The sequence below is a fragment of the Mya arenaria genome, chromosome 10 (genome assembly GCF_026914265.1).
Source record: "Mya arenaria isolate MELC-2E11 chromosome 10, ASM2691426v1".
NCBI lineage: Eukaryota > Metazoa > Mollusca > Bivalvia > Myida > Myidae > Mya > Mya arenaria.
The window spans coordinates 25,683,195-25,700,918 of record NC_069131.1 but is presented as its reverse complement, the minus strand read 5'-3'; the positions used below and the strand labels follow the sequence as shown (position 1 = coordinate 25,700,918).

The 17,724-nt window shown below is 33.7% G+C and overlaps 1 protein-coding gene across 7 annotated transcripts; it reads left to right on the top strand.

The window, feature by feature from the left end:
- The first annotated feature begins 4,011 nt into the window (after positions 1 to 4,011).
- On the top strand, positions 4,012 to 17,626 carry LOC128206553 (uncharacterized). Of its 7 annotated transcripts, none has more exons than XM_052909113.1 (6): positions 4,012 to 4,317; positions 8,419 to 10,530; positions 10,805 to 10,925; positions 11,240 to 11,280; positions 12,197 to 12,323; positions 16,105 to 17,626. In XM_052909113.1, exons 2-6 carry the CDS (start codon positions 10,464 to 10,466, stop codon positions 16,118 to 16,120), a joined length of 372 nt encoding a protein of 123 aa, XP_052765073.1. In that variant the 5' UTR covers positions 4,012 to 4,317; positions 8,419 to 10,463; the 3' UTR covers positions 16,121 to 17,626. The 7 variants fall into 5 exon arrangements, 2 of the variants coding, with proteins under 2 accessions (XP_052765073.1, XP_052765072.1); XR_008256496.1 differs by lacking the exon at positions 12,197 to 12,323; XR_008256494.1 differs by lacking the exon at positions 16,105 to 17,626 and having other exon boundaries at positions 12,197 to 12,508.
- Positions 17,627 to 17,724: the final 98 nt, after the last annotated feature.

The window sequence follows — 17,724 nt, the reverse complement described above, 5'->3', positions numbered from 1 at the left end:
TTATCAGGTGTTTTTGTCACGTGTTTTAGCGACTCGAAAGTAGTTACTAATAATTCGGATATTATATACGGATATAATGTACAGCCATTTACCAAATTACTATCATTTAAACGCTTCTTCAAACTCGATAAACAACCAAGTGAATACGATTACTTCATAAATGTAGTAGAATGTAGTTTTATTCTTAGTTTAAAGTTGCAAAAAATAATAATTGAAAAGCATCACATTATATAACGTGGAAACAAAATTGAACACATATTTTCCCTTTGAGAACTCTTCAGACTGGTGGGACGTTAGTGACGGGATGACGCGCAACGAATACATTTTATATAACATTAACAAAATCACGTAAATATGAGGTTCAAAGGAGCTAAAGATTGCATAGTCAGATCGGCAGAGCGATTGTCAAATATAACAACGTCATTTCTGAAGGAAAAACTAATACATGTGGTTCTGTACATACACACGTGTATAGGATTTCTGCGAATAACTTAATTACTCGGCGATTGCCAACCGCAATAAATGAATTTGTTGGCGGATCACTAGCTAATCATATTCATTGGCAAATATAGTATTGGAAACAATATCAAATCCACTTATGTCCCTTATTTTTGGTGGAAAATTCTTCTAGGTGATGATTAAAGAGATTACGTGATGATTTATAGGGATTAAGCATTGTGAACAATTCTGCTAAATTTATGTAAATATTTGTAATTATTTTACATTGTAATGTTCCAAGCTTACAATTTCGGCTCCCGGTAAACGATATACATTCAACTTAAGAATGAAATATCTTTTTCGATTACCACGGATGACAGATCTATATATACTGCAGTCAATTATATACAACTTGGATAAGATGTCCACAGATTATCTGTAGGCTGGTTTGCATATTTGAATTATTAGATAGTTAAATAATCGATATAAATGTTTGGATATATATTGACCAATCAATCAATACTTAAGCCAAATTTAAACAAACAAAATATTTTACAAGTTGGATGCTCGTTGTTTATAGAAAACTGTAAACTACAGAAACTAGCCTTGTAAGCAAACTATTTACGAATATCTTGTTTAAACGAACAATGTCATACAATATTTGTGTCATATTGATTGAAGTAGAACTATGTTGTCTTTAAAACCATTCATTAAATGACACTTGTTCATATTACAAATTACATATATCATCACAATTTAATATATCATTAATTGTTGACGATGACATGACAATTAGCGTTCCCTAGTTTAATCAAAACTTAGTAAAACACTTATAAAAGATATAATCCAAGAAAATCCTTTTCGAGAACCACATACATATAAGGGATTTTTAATACAAGTTCTTTATAACATGATTGTGTCATATTGATGACAGTAGAACCATGTTGTCTTTTAAAACATTCCTAATTGAATCATAGCTCATGATGAAACAAAAAATTTAACATCATTTCAAGTTAATCATCGGCAACAAGATGATGATGGTTTCACACATAAAGCAATAGACCGTAACTACTTTGAGGTTTCTTGTCAATTTTATCAATTTCTTTATAAACATGGATTGAAAGCTATAAAATGTTAAATTTAATTTAAAGCTATAAAGGATCGCTAATTTATCTAAACCAATACAGATTTGCCTATGTATATATAATATTCTGCCATCTTTATAATCGGTATTTACTGAAACCCAGAACATTTGAACATGTGTATGGTTTGTAAACCAGAATAATATTGCCAAAACCTCTGCTACAATGACAAGCCCAGTCATCCAACAAGAGCGTAACATCAAATAAAAACTTCTGTAACAACATGTACATTTAAATTGTGAAAGAAACTTAAAATTGTATTTTCAAAAGACATCCTATTAAAAAGGCGTATCAATACGAGCATATCTACTTCCTAGTTTTTAAGTTAAGATTCTGCTCCGCTCGACAGGAGCTGAACATCATTCGCTGCTGCAATTGTATGAATAGTAAACTGCTCAAATAAAATACTTTATCTTCAGTACATGGGCCATTGACTTCAAAATATGGATACGTAAAGTGTATATTGCTCATGGGTTGCTTTGGTAGACTGTTGTGCAATTAAAGTACAATAGATACTTCCAAAAGAGAAGTTTAAGAAATTGGCTTAAATATGTTAAAAACATTCCAATAGGAAAGAATTCCCATATGAATTATTAAATTATTTACAAATGTTGTAAGTAATAAGTAATATTGACAAAAGCTTAACAAAGAAGTGATCCTTTAAGTAAAAACAAAAATGGAAAAATACAATTATTCGGCATTATTTTCTTGCATGGTAAGGACATTGTTTGAATTGACTAAACTCCGCATCTTCATTTCAATTTACTCTTATTTATCATCACGCTTATGTTTAATATTAATCAAAGTGCACATAAAAGGTCTTTACAGTACATGTCACTGACTGTGACAGTAATTTCACCTTATACCAAACATATTTCAGTATCACATTATGTAACACCATTCAACTATTTAGTAAATATTACGACGATGCATCAGGTTAAAAGAACAAATGAAAGAGCACTTATTCTGCGTTTCACAAACTGTAAACCAAGTTTTTCGAATATTTTCGTTTAAACATATATGCATTATTGTGCAATGAGATTTAATTTATACTTCAAAATGAAATGGAGTCAATGAAAAGGCTTATACCAAACAATTTTTTAAAAATTAATCACTATTAGAATAAATAATGTAACGTCTTGTTAAGTATTCTAACTGAGACGTCCAAAAAGGTGTTACGATATTTGGTTTGTTTGTTTTAATTGTACTTAATTTAATATGGGATATCTCTATCGAAATGTATTTTAAAGTACATTTAACGTCTTTAACTTTAAACTGAAAATTTCAAATGATGCGAAAAGAGGCTTGCGCAATAGGTGACAGTTTCTTGACTAATATTAACAGTATTTAACATATATATATATATAACCTATATAAGGCCCCGGGACTGAAATACTTGCACTTTTTATTTACACTATTTATGTCAATTCTGGTATGCTTTGTGTTATTAATGAATTATTTGTTGAATTTAAAACTCTGCATTTCCATATAAGACAAATAGTGTTTAGAGTCAAAGGTATTCAACTCAAAGTATATGTTATTTATTGTATAAAGGATTTTTTTGCTGAACTGCGGTGTAAAAACAAACAAATTAAAACTTAGTGATTATAGAATGCTGCGCCACTCCTAAAAACATTCTGCGATCACAAATTTTTAAAAAAAGTTTTATTTACACCGTAATTGAACACATGTTCTGTTTCTTTCATAAAATATTAAAATAACAAGGAATTTAATTGGCGTTAATTGACTCGTAACAAGGTCAAAATATATCGTAGGGTTCATATTTTTATTATTATGTTACAAGTGACCAAACACATGCAAGTACGAGTTTGAACCAGTACGACTGAAAATAACGAACGAGCGAAACGCATTAAAAATGTGTACACATCCGGGTTCATACTGCGAGAGCCCTTGTTACGAGTCTCAATACAGAGTTTATAGATATAATTACTGGTTCTCATTAATAATTTGTTTTGTTCGAACTTGATACTTGCATTTCAACTATGAAACTCGTAAAAAGGTCAACACACAAGTATGAATGTACTATTATCTTTAAGTGCCTGCAAAGTCTTGTTTCAATACACAACTATTTTCAAGACACCGGCTGTGTTTTAAACGAGTATTTATAGCTTTGATCATGTTTGTTTTACATTAATCACTGTTCACTTGAGTAATAACTGCCGTTTAATAAAGATAAGTAGAACTAGAGAAATGACTTGCCAAACTCTCATTGATTATGGAAATCACTCAAAATATTTATAAAATACGAGTTTATTAAGCGTAACAGCATACCATTACTTCCCTCTTACCGGGCTAAGTTTTTGTTCCGCACGACTGGATCTCAGTTTTATACCCTGCTACTTGGTGATGCATTGCAAACCTTTCAACAAGTTTACATCCTCATTGACGCAACTATCACTGAACTCAACAAATCACTTTTGTACGGCTGTTTTATTGGAGTATTTGTTCTCGGGTGGATTTCGGATAATATTGTAAAGATCAAGAACAATAAAAATACTTAGGAATAATAATATGAAGAAAACACTTAAACATCTAAAGTGTAAATATAAGTGAATTTTCAACTAAATACGACTATAATAAGATGTGATAAGTAGAATTATATTCACTGTTATCTCAATGAGTGCTTTGATTCCTGGTCGAGTGCTTGTTTAGGTATTACCGCATCTAAACATCAAATATGGATTTAGTCAGATTTTTGGGCATTATCTTTTTTATGGTAAGGACAACGCTTTTATTGATAAAACATCGCTACTTCCGCTCGTTTGAAACATTTTTAATTTAATATGGTTTTGCATCTGTAAAGTACGAGTGCTGATAATTCATAAATGGAATCTGTATTTATATGTAACACGCATATAACAAACTGATATTTATATTTATGCTTATCACAAACATAAATAAGCTGCATAGCTTTAGCTTGATGAAGTCAATATTTAATAAATGTTTAATCAAAATTACTATTGGAAAATCGTATATTCCATACCCATTGAAGTTCAAAGTTAGCATTATTCATATTTACTTACAACGCGTTAAGGTGAGGAAAAATTATATTGGTTTTCATTCTATATTGTTCTCGTGATTTTTGGTGATCAAATTCAAAATTAAACATACAAATGAATGCATGTTATACAACTTATTATTAGTTTAACAGTAGTTTCGACGAAGAAATAAGTTTAATAATAAAAACGAGATTGTATATGACGACACTTATTTTATTTAAAACCTTTAAATGAACAGGATACAATGAATAAAACGAGACTGAATGTAGCTTTTTTAAACAATTTGGTTCATCAAAAATCTGCATTTGAAGCATATTCAATCCTACCATGACCTACCAGAACAACCATCTGGTTGGAACGCTTTAATTCCTACAAAATACTATTATATAAGTCTTGATGATTAGGAAAGAAGTATATTATCTATTGGAGGAGATATGTATTTTCAAGCATTGAAAGTTGTTTTTAGGGCATTTTTCATCAAAAGAAATATATCGTACCTATTTAAATACGTATTGCCTATTAAACTGGTTCAAATAACGTTTGCTCTTTTTATATTATATAAGTATCAATTTTGACGCAACATCTCTTGAATACCTTTGTTATAACAATTTTACGCCTGCGATCAAGTGACGTTACTGACGCCACCTCTGTTAAAATATTTTTATACTAGGCTTAATAGTACACCATCAACTAATTTAGAACTGCGGATAATGTATGTGAACAAAAAAAGGTTATTGCACGGATCATTGACAATTTTTTTGAAAAGCGGTATAAAGTTTTAGAAATGATATTAAAGCCGTTGTAAGACGGAGCGTAAAAGAACAACGTCGTGTCAGTGGTAGGATTTTTATACTAAACGCATATATATACATGTGCCGTCAGGTTTGCGCGTAATGAAACACAAAATGCAATTTATGACACTCCGGTGCGACGAATGAAACAATTATCTTAAACGGTGGGTGTCACACAGTTCTTTTAGCGATACAGTTTGACGATAACTCGGTTTTTGCAACGTGTGTTTTGGGTCCGAATCCGAGCCGCACGAATCATCGAATCGTTTGCGGTAATGGTGACTGCTAGTTTCGATGAAGACCTCGGTTTCTCGTCGTTGATTTGGATCACTTCGCAATAATTGATTGTCAACTGGGGTTTGGCAGAAGCACAAACACGCCCCCTTAAAGTGGTTAAATACTCATTCTTTTATTATACGCGGAAATCGTTTATTACATTTAATGTAGCCTTTCTCGCCTCGTCATGTTTTCAAAGGTACACCCGCTGGGCTCCGGAAGTTTAATGTCTCTGGAAAAAGGCATCTTTATCAGTCGTCTTCCGTATAGCAAGTGTGCTTGGGTTATGGCTTCGTTTCGACCTCTCCGTAAGTGACGTAAAGTAATGGACGTTCATTGAAAACGAACCCTACCTTAGTGTCAACGGTATCTGATGTTTGAAAGCAAATATATGAACGACTGAATAAATTCTTGATTGCAGTCTTGGTTAAACCGATCAGGCTTTACATCCATCCTCCTTACCACTGTTCCCGTTTAACAATGAAACGCCATTCTGTCCTTTTGTTATTGAACTTCTCTTGAAATGCACTAATTGGATACGTTGCTGTTCGCTTCTCAGACGTGGTAGGGAATTCCGGCATCGGAATCGGCGGAACGCTTGCAGATATGTCTCTGTTGTAAGATCTGAGATAAGTTCCAGATCAAGAAAAAGTGTTGCTGCAGAGGTGAAATGACAAATATATGATTTCTGTAAATGCCCTTCTCTTTCGCGTACAAACAGCGCATCAATAAAGTATTCTCTCATCAGTGTGAATGGATCGCCGTCGTCAGCCTGCACTAAATGTAATGGTTTCGGAACAGTTCCCTTTAAACCTCTACACACGATGCAGGTCCGTTACATTGACTGTACAGTACGTCGTATTGCCTGTTTACAATTCTTCTGTCACAGATAAATAACAGTATAAGTTATGTCAGCATGTAGCAGTCTCTCATTTGCATTTCTCACAACTAAACGTGTAGACGAGTATTTCTTGGGAATCAAGTTCGGGAATTTGGTGTTTTCTGATACAGGCGCATTGTGAATGCACCCGCCTTAAATGACAGCACTAGCGCTTTCTTTAAACAGTTCAGTTGTTTCAACAGTGGTATACGACCCGCCTTTGGAATTGAAATTCCCAATTTCCTCATCAAACATGGTTTGTCGACAACTTCGGACTCATAACTCTTCCGACTCATCCAGTTCACATTTTCAAATCTCCTTTTTGAGATGTCGAGTCTGCCGTTACGTACAAACCGTAATGTATATGCAGTCAGCCGTCCTTACTTCTCAAGCTAGCTAAATCTTTTGGCAGTAATAATATTGTAGATTACTACAACGTCGTTTGAAAAACTTCGATCATTACTTAATTCACATATAAAACATACAACCGAAGTCACGTCGATATGAAGTCCAAACGGCGCCACTTCACGTTACCTAAGTTCGCGCGTAATATATAAATCAAAATGCAATCATGACAATTAATATTAGAATAATATTTGGCATATCAGATGTCTGGCAATATGCTAACAGATATACTATATCAAAGCAACGTTAATTGAAGACACGAACTACATTTGTAATATCCTTGAAAAGGAAAGTGTCTATCACAAATGTTTGACAAATGGTCAAACGTTTAATCCATTGATAACGGCATAATGAATGTAATAAATTGACTGTCAGTTGAAATGATATTTCTGAATAAAATTATTCGCCTAACCAATAAACAAAAGAAATGATGTTCACTCAAAAGGCCGTGGACCAGTGTTAACCTATTGCTGATTGTAAACTCTGTGGTGGAGATTCAAGACAATGCCATTGTATCATGTATTAACATTTCCCTAAGTAAACCCTGTCCTTATGAATTAAAAAAAATCCATAGGCATCATATTTGTGAGATGTTAAAATACATTTTTAACGTGGAAGCAGAACCAAACTAAATATTTAAAACCGTCAGGTAGAATATTGTATGCTTATAATTCCTTTGGGTAACAATAAAATGTCACAATACGCCCTAACAACGAGTCGTAACAATATAAAAAAATATAACTACTTCCTTATTTTCTTTGATGTTTTTCACTTAAATATGCTTATTTAAGTCAAATTACTACTCTGCTTGACAGGCTCTCATCTTTACACCCTATGCTTACTGATGCAATGCATAACTTTCAACTTTGATAGATGATTAGTGTCTTTAGAAAAGTATATTGCGAATATGTGCTATAAGAGCTCATTTGGTTTTAAAAAATAGCAATTAAGAATTATAATTTAAAACCGTATGTTTATTAAAAGGAGTTTATGAACTGAAATTGTAAAATCATTTAATGTATCATTTAAAAACTACTATAATCCAAAAAAGTATATTTGCCACTCCAAAGACTGCCGTTTTAATATCCGTGTTTACCTTTGCAGTTCTAATAATTCAGTAATATTATAAAGACTCATGCTTGGTAAGGACACGTGTGAATTGATACAATAGTTTCACTATACGAATTGTCCACTCTAATGAAGTCGTTACATCGATATGTCAATCATTTATTTTATCTTCGTTGAGAACAATAATATTTAATTTTCTGCTAGGAATTATTTTTTCCTTTCTATGGCATATATTAATCAAGAAGTATGGACATATATAAGCAGTCGATACACAATGATATCAAGAGATAAATGGTATATAACGACATTTAAAACATGTGATTTATCAACTTAAAAGAGTAGTGCATTTTCGCATTTTACAAACTCAGTAAATTGTTTCGCTTACTGTGTTTTTACAGCTTCGCTTACACACTCCCAAGACTGTTCCCCGTGTTCCTGCTGCAGACAAGGAACGGGATGCTCCTACAACACTCAACTCGGGATATTCAACTACTGCTGGGAAGGATGTATTGATGGATTCATGAGTCCTCAGTGTCAGAAACCCTGTGTTAACCAACGTTGTCAGACATGTTCAACAGAGACTATATGTGATGCATGTCATGATGGGTATTACGGCAACCAATGTTGTAATAATCAACGTTGTCAGACATGTTCAACAGAGACTACATGCGATACATGTTATGATGGATATTACGGTGACCAATGTCAAAGCCCATGTCCCAGTACGTGTACCACGTGCACCTCTAGTACATTATGTTCATCCTGCATGGACGGGTTTTACGGCGACCAATGTCAAAGCTCATGTCCCAGTACGTGTACCACGTGCACCTCTAGTACATTATGTACATCCTGTAGGGGCGGGTATTACGGCGACCAATGTAAAAGCTCATGTCCCATTACGTGTACCACGTGCACCTCTAGTACAGTATGGACATCCTGTAAGGACGGATATCACAGGGGGTCGGGGACAACGTGTTTATATTTGTGTAAGACAGAGTGTTTATCTTGCACCAATGGAACATCCTGTACTGCATGTAAGGTTAAGAGTGGTGTTGGATATTATGGAAGTGATTGCTCACTGATATGCAGTAACAAGTGCAAAGACTATCTATGCGATATATATGGAAACTGTCTGCAATGTAATGACCCCAATTTCATAGGTGATAACTGGGATATATGTATTGATGGCAAATACGGAAATCAGTGTAAGAATGCTTGTCCTTTAAATTGTATATCGTGCGAATCTGACACACACTGTACTTCATGTACAAAAGGATTTAAGGGTATCGCGTGCACAACGATGATGCAATGCCCAGATAATTGTTTAAATAATACAGTTTGTTTAAGCTCTGGTAAATGTAAATCATGTTTAGACGGAATTTTTGGCGACTATTGCAATATGACCTGTTCACAAAATTGCAGGTATGGATACTGCAATCAAGACGGGTCTTGTAAAGCAGGTTGTAAGGACGGATTTACTGGATCAATGTGTGAAATAAAGATTTGCCCGCCGAACTGCATTTGTGATAGCTGGAAAAACTGTATAGGGTGTAAAAGTAATTATTTTGGGCCTTCATGTTCTCGTACCTGTAGTTGATGTAAAGATAATATATGCCCTGTAGAAACTTTAAATGCAGTGAAATGTAGTGAATGTGAAGGCGGGATGTATGGTAATCTCTGTAATGATAGATGTCCAGACAATTGTTTAAATAATAAGTGCGACCAAGACAGTGGGGCATGTACTTGCGAAAACGGATACAAATTTCAAGATAGTACATGTGTCCGAAGCATATGCCAAGCTAACTGCTCCACATGTATTTCGTTTGATAATTGTATTTCTTGTGTTGATAAGTATTATTATGGAGATACCTGTAAGCACGAATGTAGCAACTGCAGGTCAGGAACAACCTGTAGGAAGAATGATGGTTACTGTCAGACTGAATGTGCAGACGGGTTTAGTGGTTATTATTGCGATACTCCTTGCAATGATGGATGTGCTACATGTACACGTAGCCAAACTAATGAATGTTTGTCATGTCAAAATGGAAGACATGGCTATGATGGATCATACTACACATGTAGGAACACCTGCAATAATGCATGTGCGAACAATTCTTGTGACGCTTTGAACGGTCAATGTGACTAAGGCTGTGTAGATGGATATTCGGGACCGTTTTGTAACATGTAGTGTCCATCAAATTGCAAATCGTGTCACCAAGTCAACGGCGAATGTGATTTATGTGCGTATGTTTTTTGGGGCGAGTACTGTTTGAACAATTGCAGCGAAAATTGTACACATATAAATGAGTCGTTGTCAAGTTGTGACATAAGATCTGGTGAATGCAAATATGGATGCTTACATGGGACTCACGGCTCACTCTGCAGTATTGAATGTGACCAAAAGTGTATCGCTTCTGAAAATGGGGTTCGTGAGTGCAGACAGATGGACGGACAGTGTACCCTAGGATGTGAGGCAGGGTATAAGCTGACAACTAAAGGATACATAGAAGGTAAAGGTTATGCAAATGTCACATCAGTTTTAGGCGGAACTTATACAATAAACATTTGAACCGAAACATCAATAGTTTGTATTTCCACGGTGATGTTCCATTATATTTCATTTTTTACAGTAATTTATTTTTTTATTTAAAGTAACATCACTTTTATAATTTGCATTCGTTTTAATGTGGACATCTTGCATTATGTTGCCATGGGGTATTAAATGTCAAAGCGAGAATTAATACGCTTTCGCTCCGTTATCTAGTTTAAGCTTTAACAATTCAGAAATTGTGCCCGACAGTGATAGCAGTAACGGTGTTGTGCAGACAGGCGTTATGGGCGGAGTCATTGCTGTTCTATCGGTTTCGCTTGCTCTTTCTGTTGGTTATAATGTTTTCATGAAAAGGTACATTTTCTCACATATTTGTTGCTTAGTTTGAATGTTTGCAATGCTTGTCTTTAAACAATCCTAATAACGTGTCGGATATGTTATTGCCTGGAATTTTAACTGGCATAATATGAGACAATGTGTTCTAAATTTCAATACGTCAAGATAAAAAACATTTGTTTAGCGTAATGCGTAAACCAAATGCAAACTATGCACTGACCATCTGTTTCATTTTCCCCATAAAAAACAAAACTTACCCATCCAACATGAATATAGATTTCAGTTAACGGAACAATTTAAAAGTTTGATTTGTTCTTCATTTCATATTTAAGACGACAAAATAGAGAACACCCGGAGAAACGATCAGCATCAGGTAGGAGTAATTTTTGACTGGAGCGACGTACCAAATTCGCTGATCTAATTTTTGATAATATAACTTCTGCTTATTTGTGTAATGCTGTAAACTACTATTTAACTTCTTAAACACAATATGCATAGCCTACCACTAACAAAATCCAAAATTTATTTTAAATGGATAGAGCCCAAAGGCCCATGCGCGAACATCGATTATATACTATAAACTATAATCATCGTGGAAAGACATCATCAGTAAAAGGACTGTACACACTATACACATAATACATTAGTTATTTTGATATCAGACAATGCATTTATATAATATACTATAATCATACACAGGAGATGTCATATTGTATTGCTACAAATGAAGGCCAAACTCTACATGGATGATATAGATGATCACATTCGGGTCCGTCAGCATGTTATCTACATTTTCTTAACTCATTGCCGTTGTAACAAACAAAGATTAGTGTTTTTGTTGGTTCTGTTAAATTTTCACATCGTATGCTAATTCATTTCGATTGTTCTAAACTTCTAGGGAACAAACCTGACCGAAGGATTATTAATCCGACCAATAGGGTAAAACAACTTCTGATAAATATATATATATATATATATATATATATATATATATATATATATATATATATATATATATTTGTAATGCGTGCAGTTGTCGCTGCCATTGTTTGAACGGCTCAGTCTGTCATCATTTTCGGCCACATGCATATGCACTTCTTATAGAAACGTAAAAGTAAGTTCGCATGAACGCACTTATTTAGGTTAGAACAATGAAAATAATATAACGTGAATGATGTTGTTATCATCCTTATAGTTATTTGCCTCCCATAGTCTGTTGATTGTCCAAAATACTAAGTCCTTTATGAACAAAATTTACAGGAAAACATTTTATCCGCGTGTAATTTCAGACTCAATAGCTGACAAAGAAGCTCGAACGTACGAACAGTTACAAGAATGTACAGACCAACCAAACTACCAGAATGTCAATGACAATGGCACTGACAATTATTCCGTGTTGTTTGCAGATACAAACATGTAATCTCTATTTCTTTTTGTATAATTTACATATACTTCCACGCTTTTTTAGATGTTATTTGTTACAGGGTATAGTGTTACAGTGTAAAAGATGTTGAAAAGTATTAGTGCCTCTGATAACATATACTCATGTACATGTCTATTACGTATAACAAGTGTACTTAAAATGTAATTAAGATCCTAGATTATCATACATAAGTGTAATTACATTGGCATAGTGTTTTACTTCTTGCACTATGCTTATAGACATACATGTATTCGAAAATGTGTTGTTATAAATAAACATGTTGTCCGTTCGCTGTTTTGTTTTGAAGAATTGTTCATTCCGAAAACCGGATTATGGAACAGTATAGAAGCACACACCAGTAATCATTATGGGACTCCATCAGGCACAGAATTTGCATATTCTAAAGTCTGTATAATTGTGGTAAGACGTCGGACTTGACATTATATAGGCCCTACAGTGGATACAAAATTTTGTTTTACAGGAGTTACTGAAGAAGTATATTATAATGAAAATTATTTTTATGAAAAGTCAGTTCTTTGTTTTAATTTTTTTTCTAAAAACATTAGTTACATATATGATAAAGATGCACTCTTACTCCCAAATAAGATTAACCACAATTAATTCTATTGTTTTCATAATCCAAAAAGAATTAATAAATGTCAAAAACAGTGGTTATTATGAAGAATACCTGGTTTAATTTGAAAGAAATGAGTATAAACACGGTATTTCTACCTGATGAGACTATAGTAGACCACAGTAAATTATTTAACATTCACCAATCATTTAATATTTTTGAGTTTTCAGCTGTTAAATACAGGTTTTTCATATTGTTATCAGTAATTATTATTTTCAATTAATGCACTTTAATTGGTTTATCTCATTTAAATATCTTTGCATATATCTTTAATATTTAAAATCTAAATGAAAATCCTAAAAACAACTTAGTTATTAATAAGTTGTTAATTAATGCACATACTCATAATTGGGAGCCGCTGCTGCATTTATTTTGACTATCTTTGTTTTGTGTAGGTGATTAAAAAGAACTTTGAAACTGATTTAGACAGACAAAAATGAAGACATAGTAATATCCTGTCATTTTCCTATCATTAATGTTATTTCGATTATTACATTAAGTAAATTATACATTAATGCACACTTTTTGCAATTGAGGTTATTACAGTCATAGGAGTAAGAACATAATTGTACCAACTTACATGTTACCAAATTTTCAATATCGGAGATAAAATCAGATCATTTCAGACTAGAAATTGTTAAAATTATCTGCGGGAGTACCCCCAAACGCCAAAAAAATGTGCTAATGTGTCAGGCAATATCCACGGCGGATCCAGGATCTGACGTTAGAGGGGGCATAACTTATGGGCGCAACTTTTTGGACACCCACCCCTCAATCAGAACCATTTTTTCTTGGTTTAATGTGTTGGCAGGGGTGTTTGGGGGTACTCTCAAAATAATTTTAACAATATCTTGTCCGAAATGGTGCAATTCTGGCGTATTTTATTACTTTTTGTCTCCGATATTGAAATAAAAAGTTTACTTGGACGATTGATAGAGGGGGGGGGGATTCACTGGTGATGCTGAAAACAGATTTCTAGTATACATGCTTTGGCTTTCCTGAAGCCAGTGAAGTCAAAGAAATTTGAGTGATTGAAACGCATGCATAGATTTCTGTACATGGCAGCCAGGCGTACATATATTCTTGCGAACGATATCACTATGCTCAAACAACTTTGATTTTGTTTGATGGCCTCATAAATTTCAAAACATGCATGTTATCCATCGAAAATTGGTCAAAATCTCACCGCCTAGCAGACAACACATTTCAAATTCAGGCCGAAACGCAGATAAGAATTTGGATATGTGTCTAACTCAGTACTGAATTAAAACATCCAGGAAAAAATAATCAAAAGAAAATAGTATCACGCAGTATTATTTTTTTAGAGTCAGATAATTTCATACATTACCTCTTCTAGAAATAATTTTGACAACTCATGCACGAAAACTGTTGACAGCTACCGTAGCAAAAGTCGCGAGAGTGCTCTCCCGTGGATAAGAAGGATACCAGCCGCCTTTAGTTTCAAATCCCATTTAATATTGCTGTCGCAGGATACCGTCTAGATGCATTTATTGGTTCCCTTCTTATTCCATTCGTTTACTTGCGTTCGTCTAGATGCATTCGTCTATCGTCTATATGCTTATTAACAAATACGTACTGCTATTGATGAATATTGATTTATCTTTTAATGGTCTTATTACAGTATAAAAATACTATTAGTTATTTAGTATTTATAGAGTCATAGAGATTCTTACAATTGGCCCCACTTTGAACGCCTGTTGACTAGGTAATATACATTTTATCAAATGGGCCGCGCTTTGTAAGCCTGTTGACTAAGTCAAAGGGATTTGGTCAAATAGATAGACCTCGCTTTGTTAGCCTGTTAACTAAGTCAAAGAGATTCGGTCAAATCGGCCTCGCAATATTAGCCTATTGACCAAGTCATAGAGAATATATCAAATAGATAGACACCGAATTGTAAGCCTGTTAACTTAGTCATAGAGATTCTATTAAATAGGCCCCGCTTTGTAAGCATGCTGATTAAGTCATAGAGAGTCTTTGAAATAGATAGACCCAGCTTTATTAGCCTTTTGACTTAGTCATCGAAATCCTATCAAATAGATAGACCTCGCTTTATAAGCATGTTGATAAGGTCACCGAGAACTTATCAAATGGGCCCCGTATTGTAAGCCTGTTGACTATATCATAGAGATTCTAACAAATAGTGTAAGCCTGTTGACTTTATCATAGCACTTCTATCAAATGAATAGGCCGCGCTTAGTAAGCCTGTTGACTTAGTCATAGAGATTCGGTCAAATAGATAGGCCCCGTTTGTAAGCCTGTTGACTAAGTCATAGAGATTCTAACAAATAGATTGGCCCCGCTTTGTAAGCCTGTTGACTAAGTCATAGAGATTCTAACAAATAGATTGACCTTGCTTTGTAAGCCTGTTGACTAAGTCATAGAGATTCTAACAAAAAGATGAGCCCCGTTTTGTAAGCCTGTTGACTGAGTCATAGAGATTCTAACAAATAGATGAGCCCCGCTTTGTAAGCCTGTTGACTGAGTCATAGAGATTCTATCAAATAGGCCCCGACTTGTAAGCCTGTTGAATAAATCAAAGAGATCCTATCAAATTAGCCCCGCTTTGTAAGCCTGTTAACTACGTCATAGAGATTATATCAAATAGATAGACCCCGCTTTATAAGCCTGTCAATAATGTCCCGTCGAGTTTTCGAAATGTGACCCCTCTTCAAAAGCCGATTATTTATTTTCTAATTATGCTTTCAAATATGAACCTGCTTTAATAAATCTGTTTAATGTGCTCTAAAAATTCTTCAAAATAGAACCCTGATTGTTAAGCAGATCATGTATGTCTTATTGTTTCTTTATATTATCCTACTTATAAAGCTGGTCTTTTTGTTGAGGCGTTGTCGATGTTGCTGTACAGTCAATGAGCAGCTTCAATAAATCCGGATTAGTAGAAATCACGATTTCCGAATAATCTCCAATAAAGAACATTTGAAACGCATTTTTCCGTTTTATGGGTATATCGCGACTTAAAACTCTCATTTTCGTAGTAGCAAAAGCTGCATTTTAAATGTATTTGTATTTATTGTACTTTTTGTCTGTAATAACTATAAAGAAGCTGAAGTATAAAATAAAATATTTATATTCAGTCAATTTTACTTTCTTTACAGGATGTCCCGGAGATGATTTAGAGTCCATACAACAAATTGATTCGATCACACAGCCTTTCAGCGACTGCCTACGGAATATTCGTATTAACAAAACACTTATTAACAATTCTGCATTTAAAATGCATGAACATAACCTTAAACAATGTGACTGACACGACGTTAAAATCAGATGATGTCTAAAATGTAATTCAAGTCCACGTGCATTTGATTGTCACCATTCATTGGATAAACGCTCATCCATATTTAAATGAAGGCAGTTTAATATCGGATTCTGTTTTTTTGTTTATCTGAATAGAGTTGGAAACACCGGACACTAATATGAGCAACATTTTTCTACATGCTCCATATTTTCATAGTTTTTACAATTGCCATCATTCGTAGCCCCTATCTTATTCTTCTATGACTCGAGTTAAAGCGGTCATTTTTAAAGGAGACTTTCAAAATAATAGATTTAAATTCGTTCTGGAAATCCGTTATTTGTGAAACATGAACTGGAGCTTTAGCTTTGGTCAGATTCAGTTCAAAAAGCGAAACGGAGATGAGTGAAACAATTGGTCGTTTCACAAACATCAGTTTAAAACCTTATTTTATTTTAAAACATATTTCTTGATTCTTGTACTGCAATGGAATAGTAGATGTCGTTCTTGTTTTTCATTTGATTTTTGTCCTATATAAGGTATAAGTCTGCATGACTCGTTCTTGATGATCAGATTGCATTTGCTGAGAGCCTTTTTTTATTCCATTCTAATGTTAATAAATAAGGTGTTGCTTATACACATTTTTATACTTGGAAAGGTCAGTTTATATCCCCACACCAATGTCAACTTACGCGCTTAATTGTGAGGTTTGCGATACTCAAATATGTGTATTTTGGATGCGTAGTAATCCATTGTAGTGTATCAACAGCAACATCATACACCTTTTGTTTGTGCATGAATTAATGACTTGAGTATACTTAAGATACAAAACAGTGTGAAGGAAAATGAGAAAACAGTGAGTTTGACAATATATTATATGACTGTATTTACATTGTAGAGTGCCATGTTTTAACGATTTTCACTTTATGACTACTTAAAGTATAATTATTTAAATGAGTTATGTGGTGATAAATCTATGTGTCCACATTTATTCTATTATTGATGTAAGAATGTATAAATATGTCATGTGTTGCAATTTCAAAATTTATTGTGACGGTATTTACAACGCGGAAATACTATCTAGATAGTTTGTAAGATGTATCAACGTGCACAGAGTTTTGAATATATTCACGGATTGAAGCAAATGTTTCTAATGCATTTTTCACACTGTCTGTATGTTATAGATATCTTTTATCTTAAACATCGAATATACTTACAATCATAAATTCAATTAAACATCACTTTAACTATGCTATATTATTTTTTGTTTCTTTTTGGCTCGATGCCATGCACTACAATTAATCAAGGTCATGTCATGTTATGTTATTTATGTTATTCTCTGTCGCTAGTAAATCAGTAGGATGTAATTGGGAACACCAATCAAATAATTCGCACATGCATCATATCGGCTAAAACTTGAATGCTTAAGAAAGGACAGTATTTTTACAGTCTTTTTAAGAAGTTGTTTTCCTCATTTTGAGAC

Excerpts from the sequence above, each read along its gene's own strand:
- LOC128206553 (XM_052909112.1), top strand. The coding sequence starts at position 10,464 with ATGGACGGACAGTGTACCCTAGGATGTGAGGCAGGGTATAAGCTGACA. Across the intron at positions 10,531-10,804 it reads AACTAAAGGATACATAGAAG|AAATTGTGCCCGACAGTGAT; the intron begins GTAAAGGTTATG and ends TTAACAATTCAG. Across the intron at positions 10,926-11,239 it reads TATAATGTTTTCATGAAAAG|ACGACAAAATAGAGAACACC; the intron begins GTACATTTTCTC and ends TTCATATTTAAG.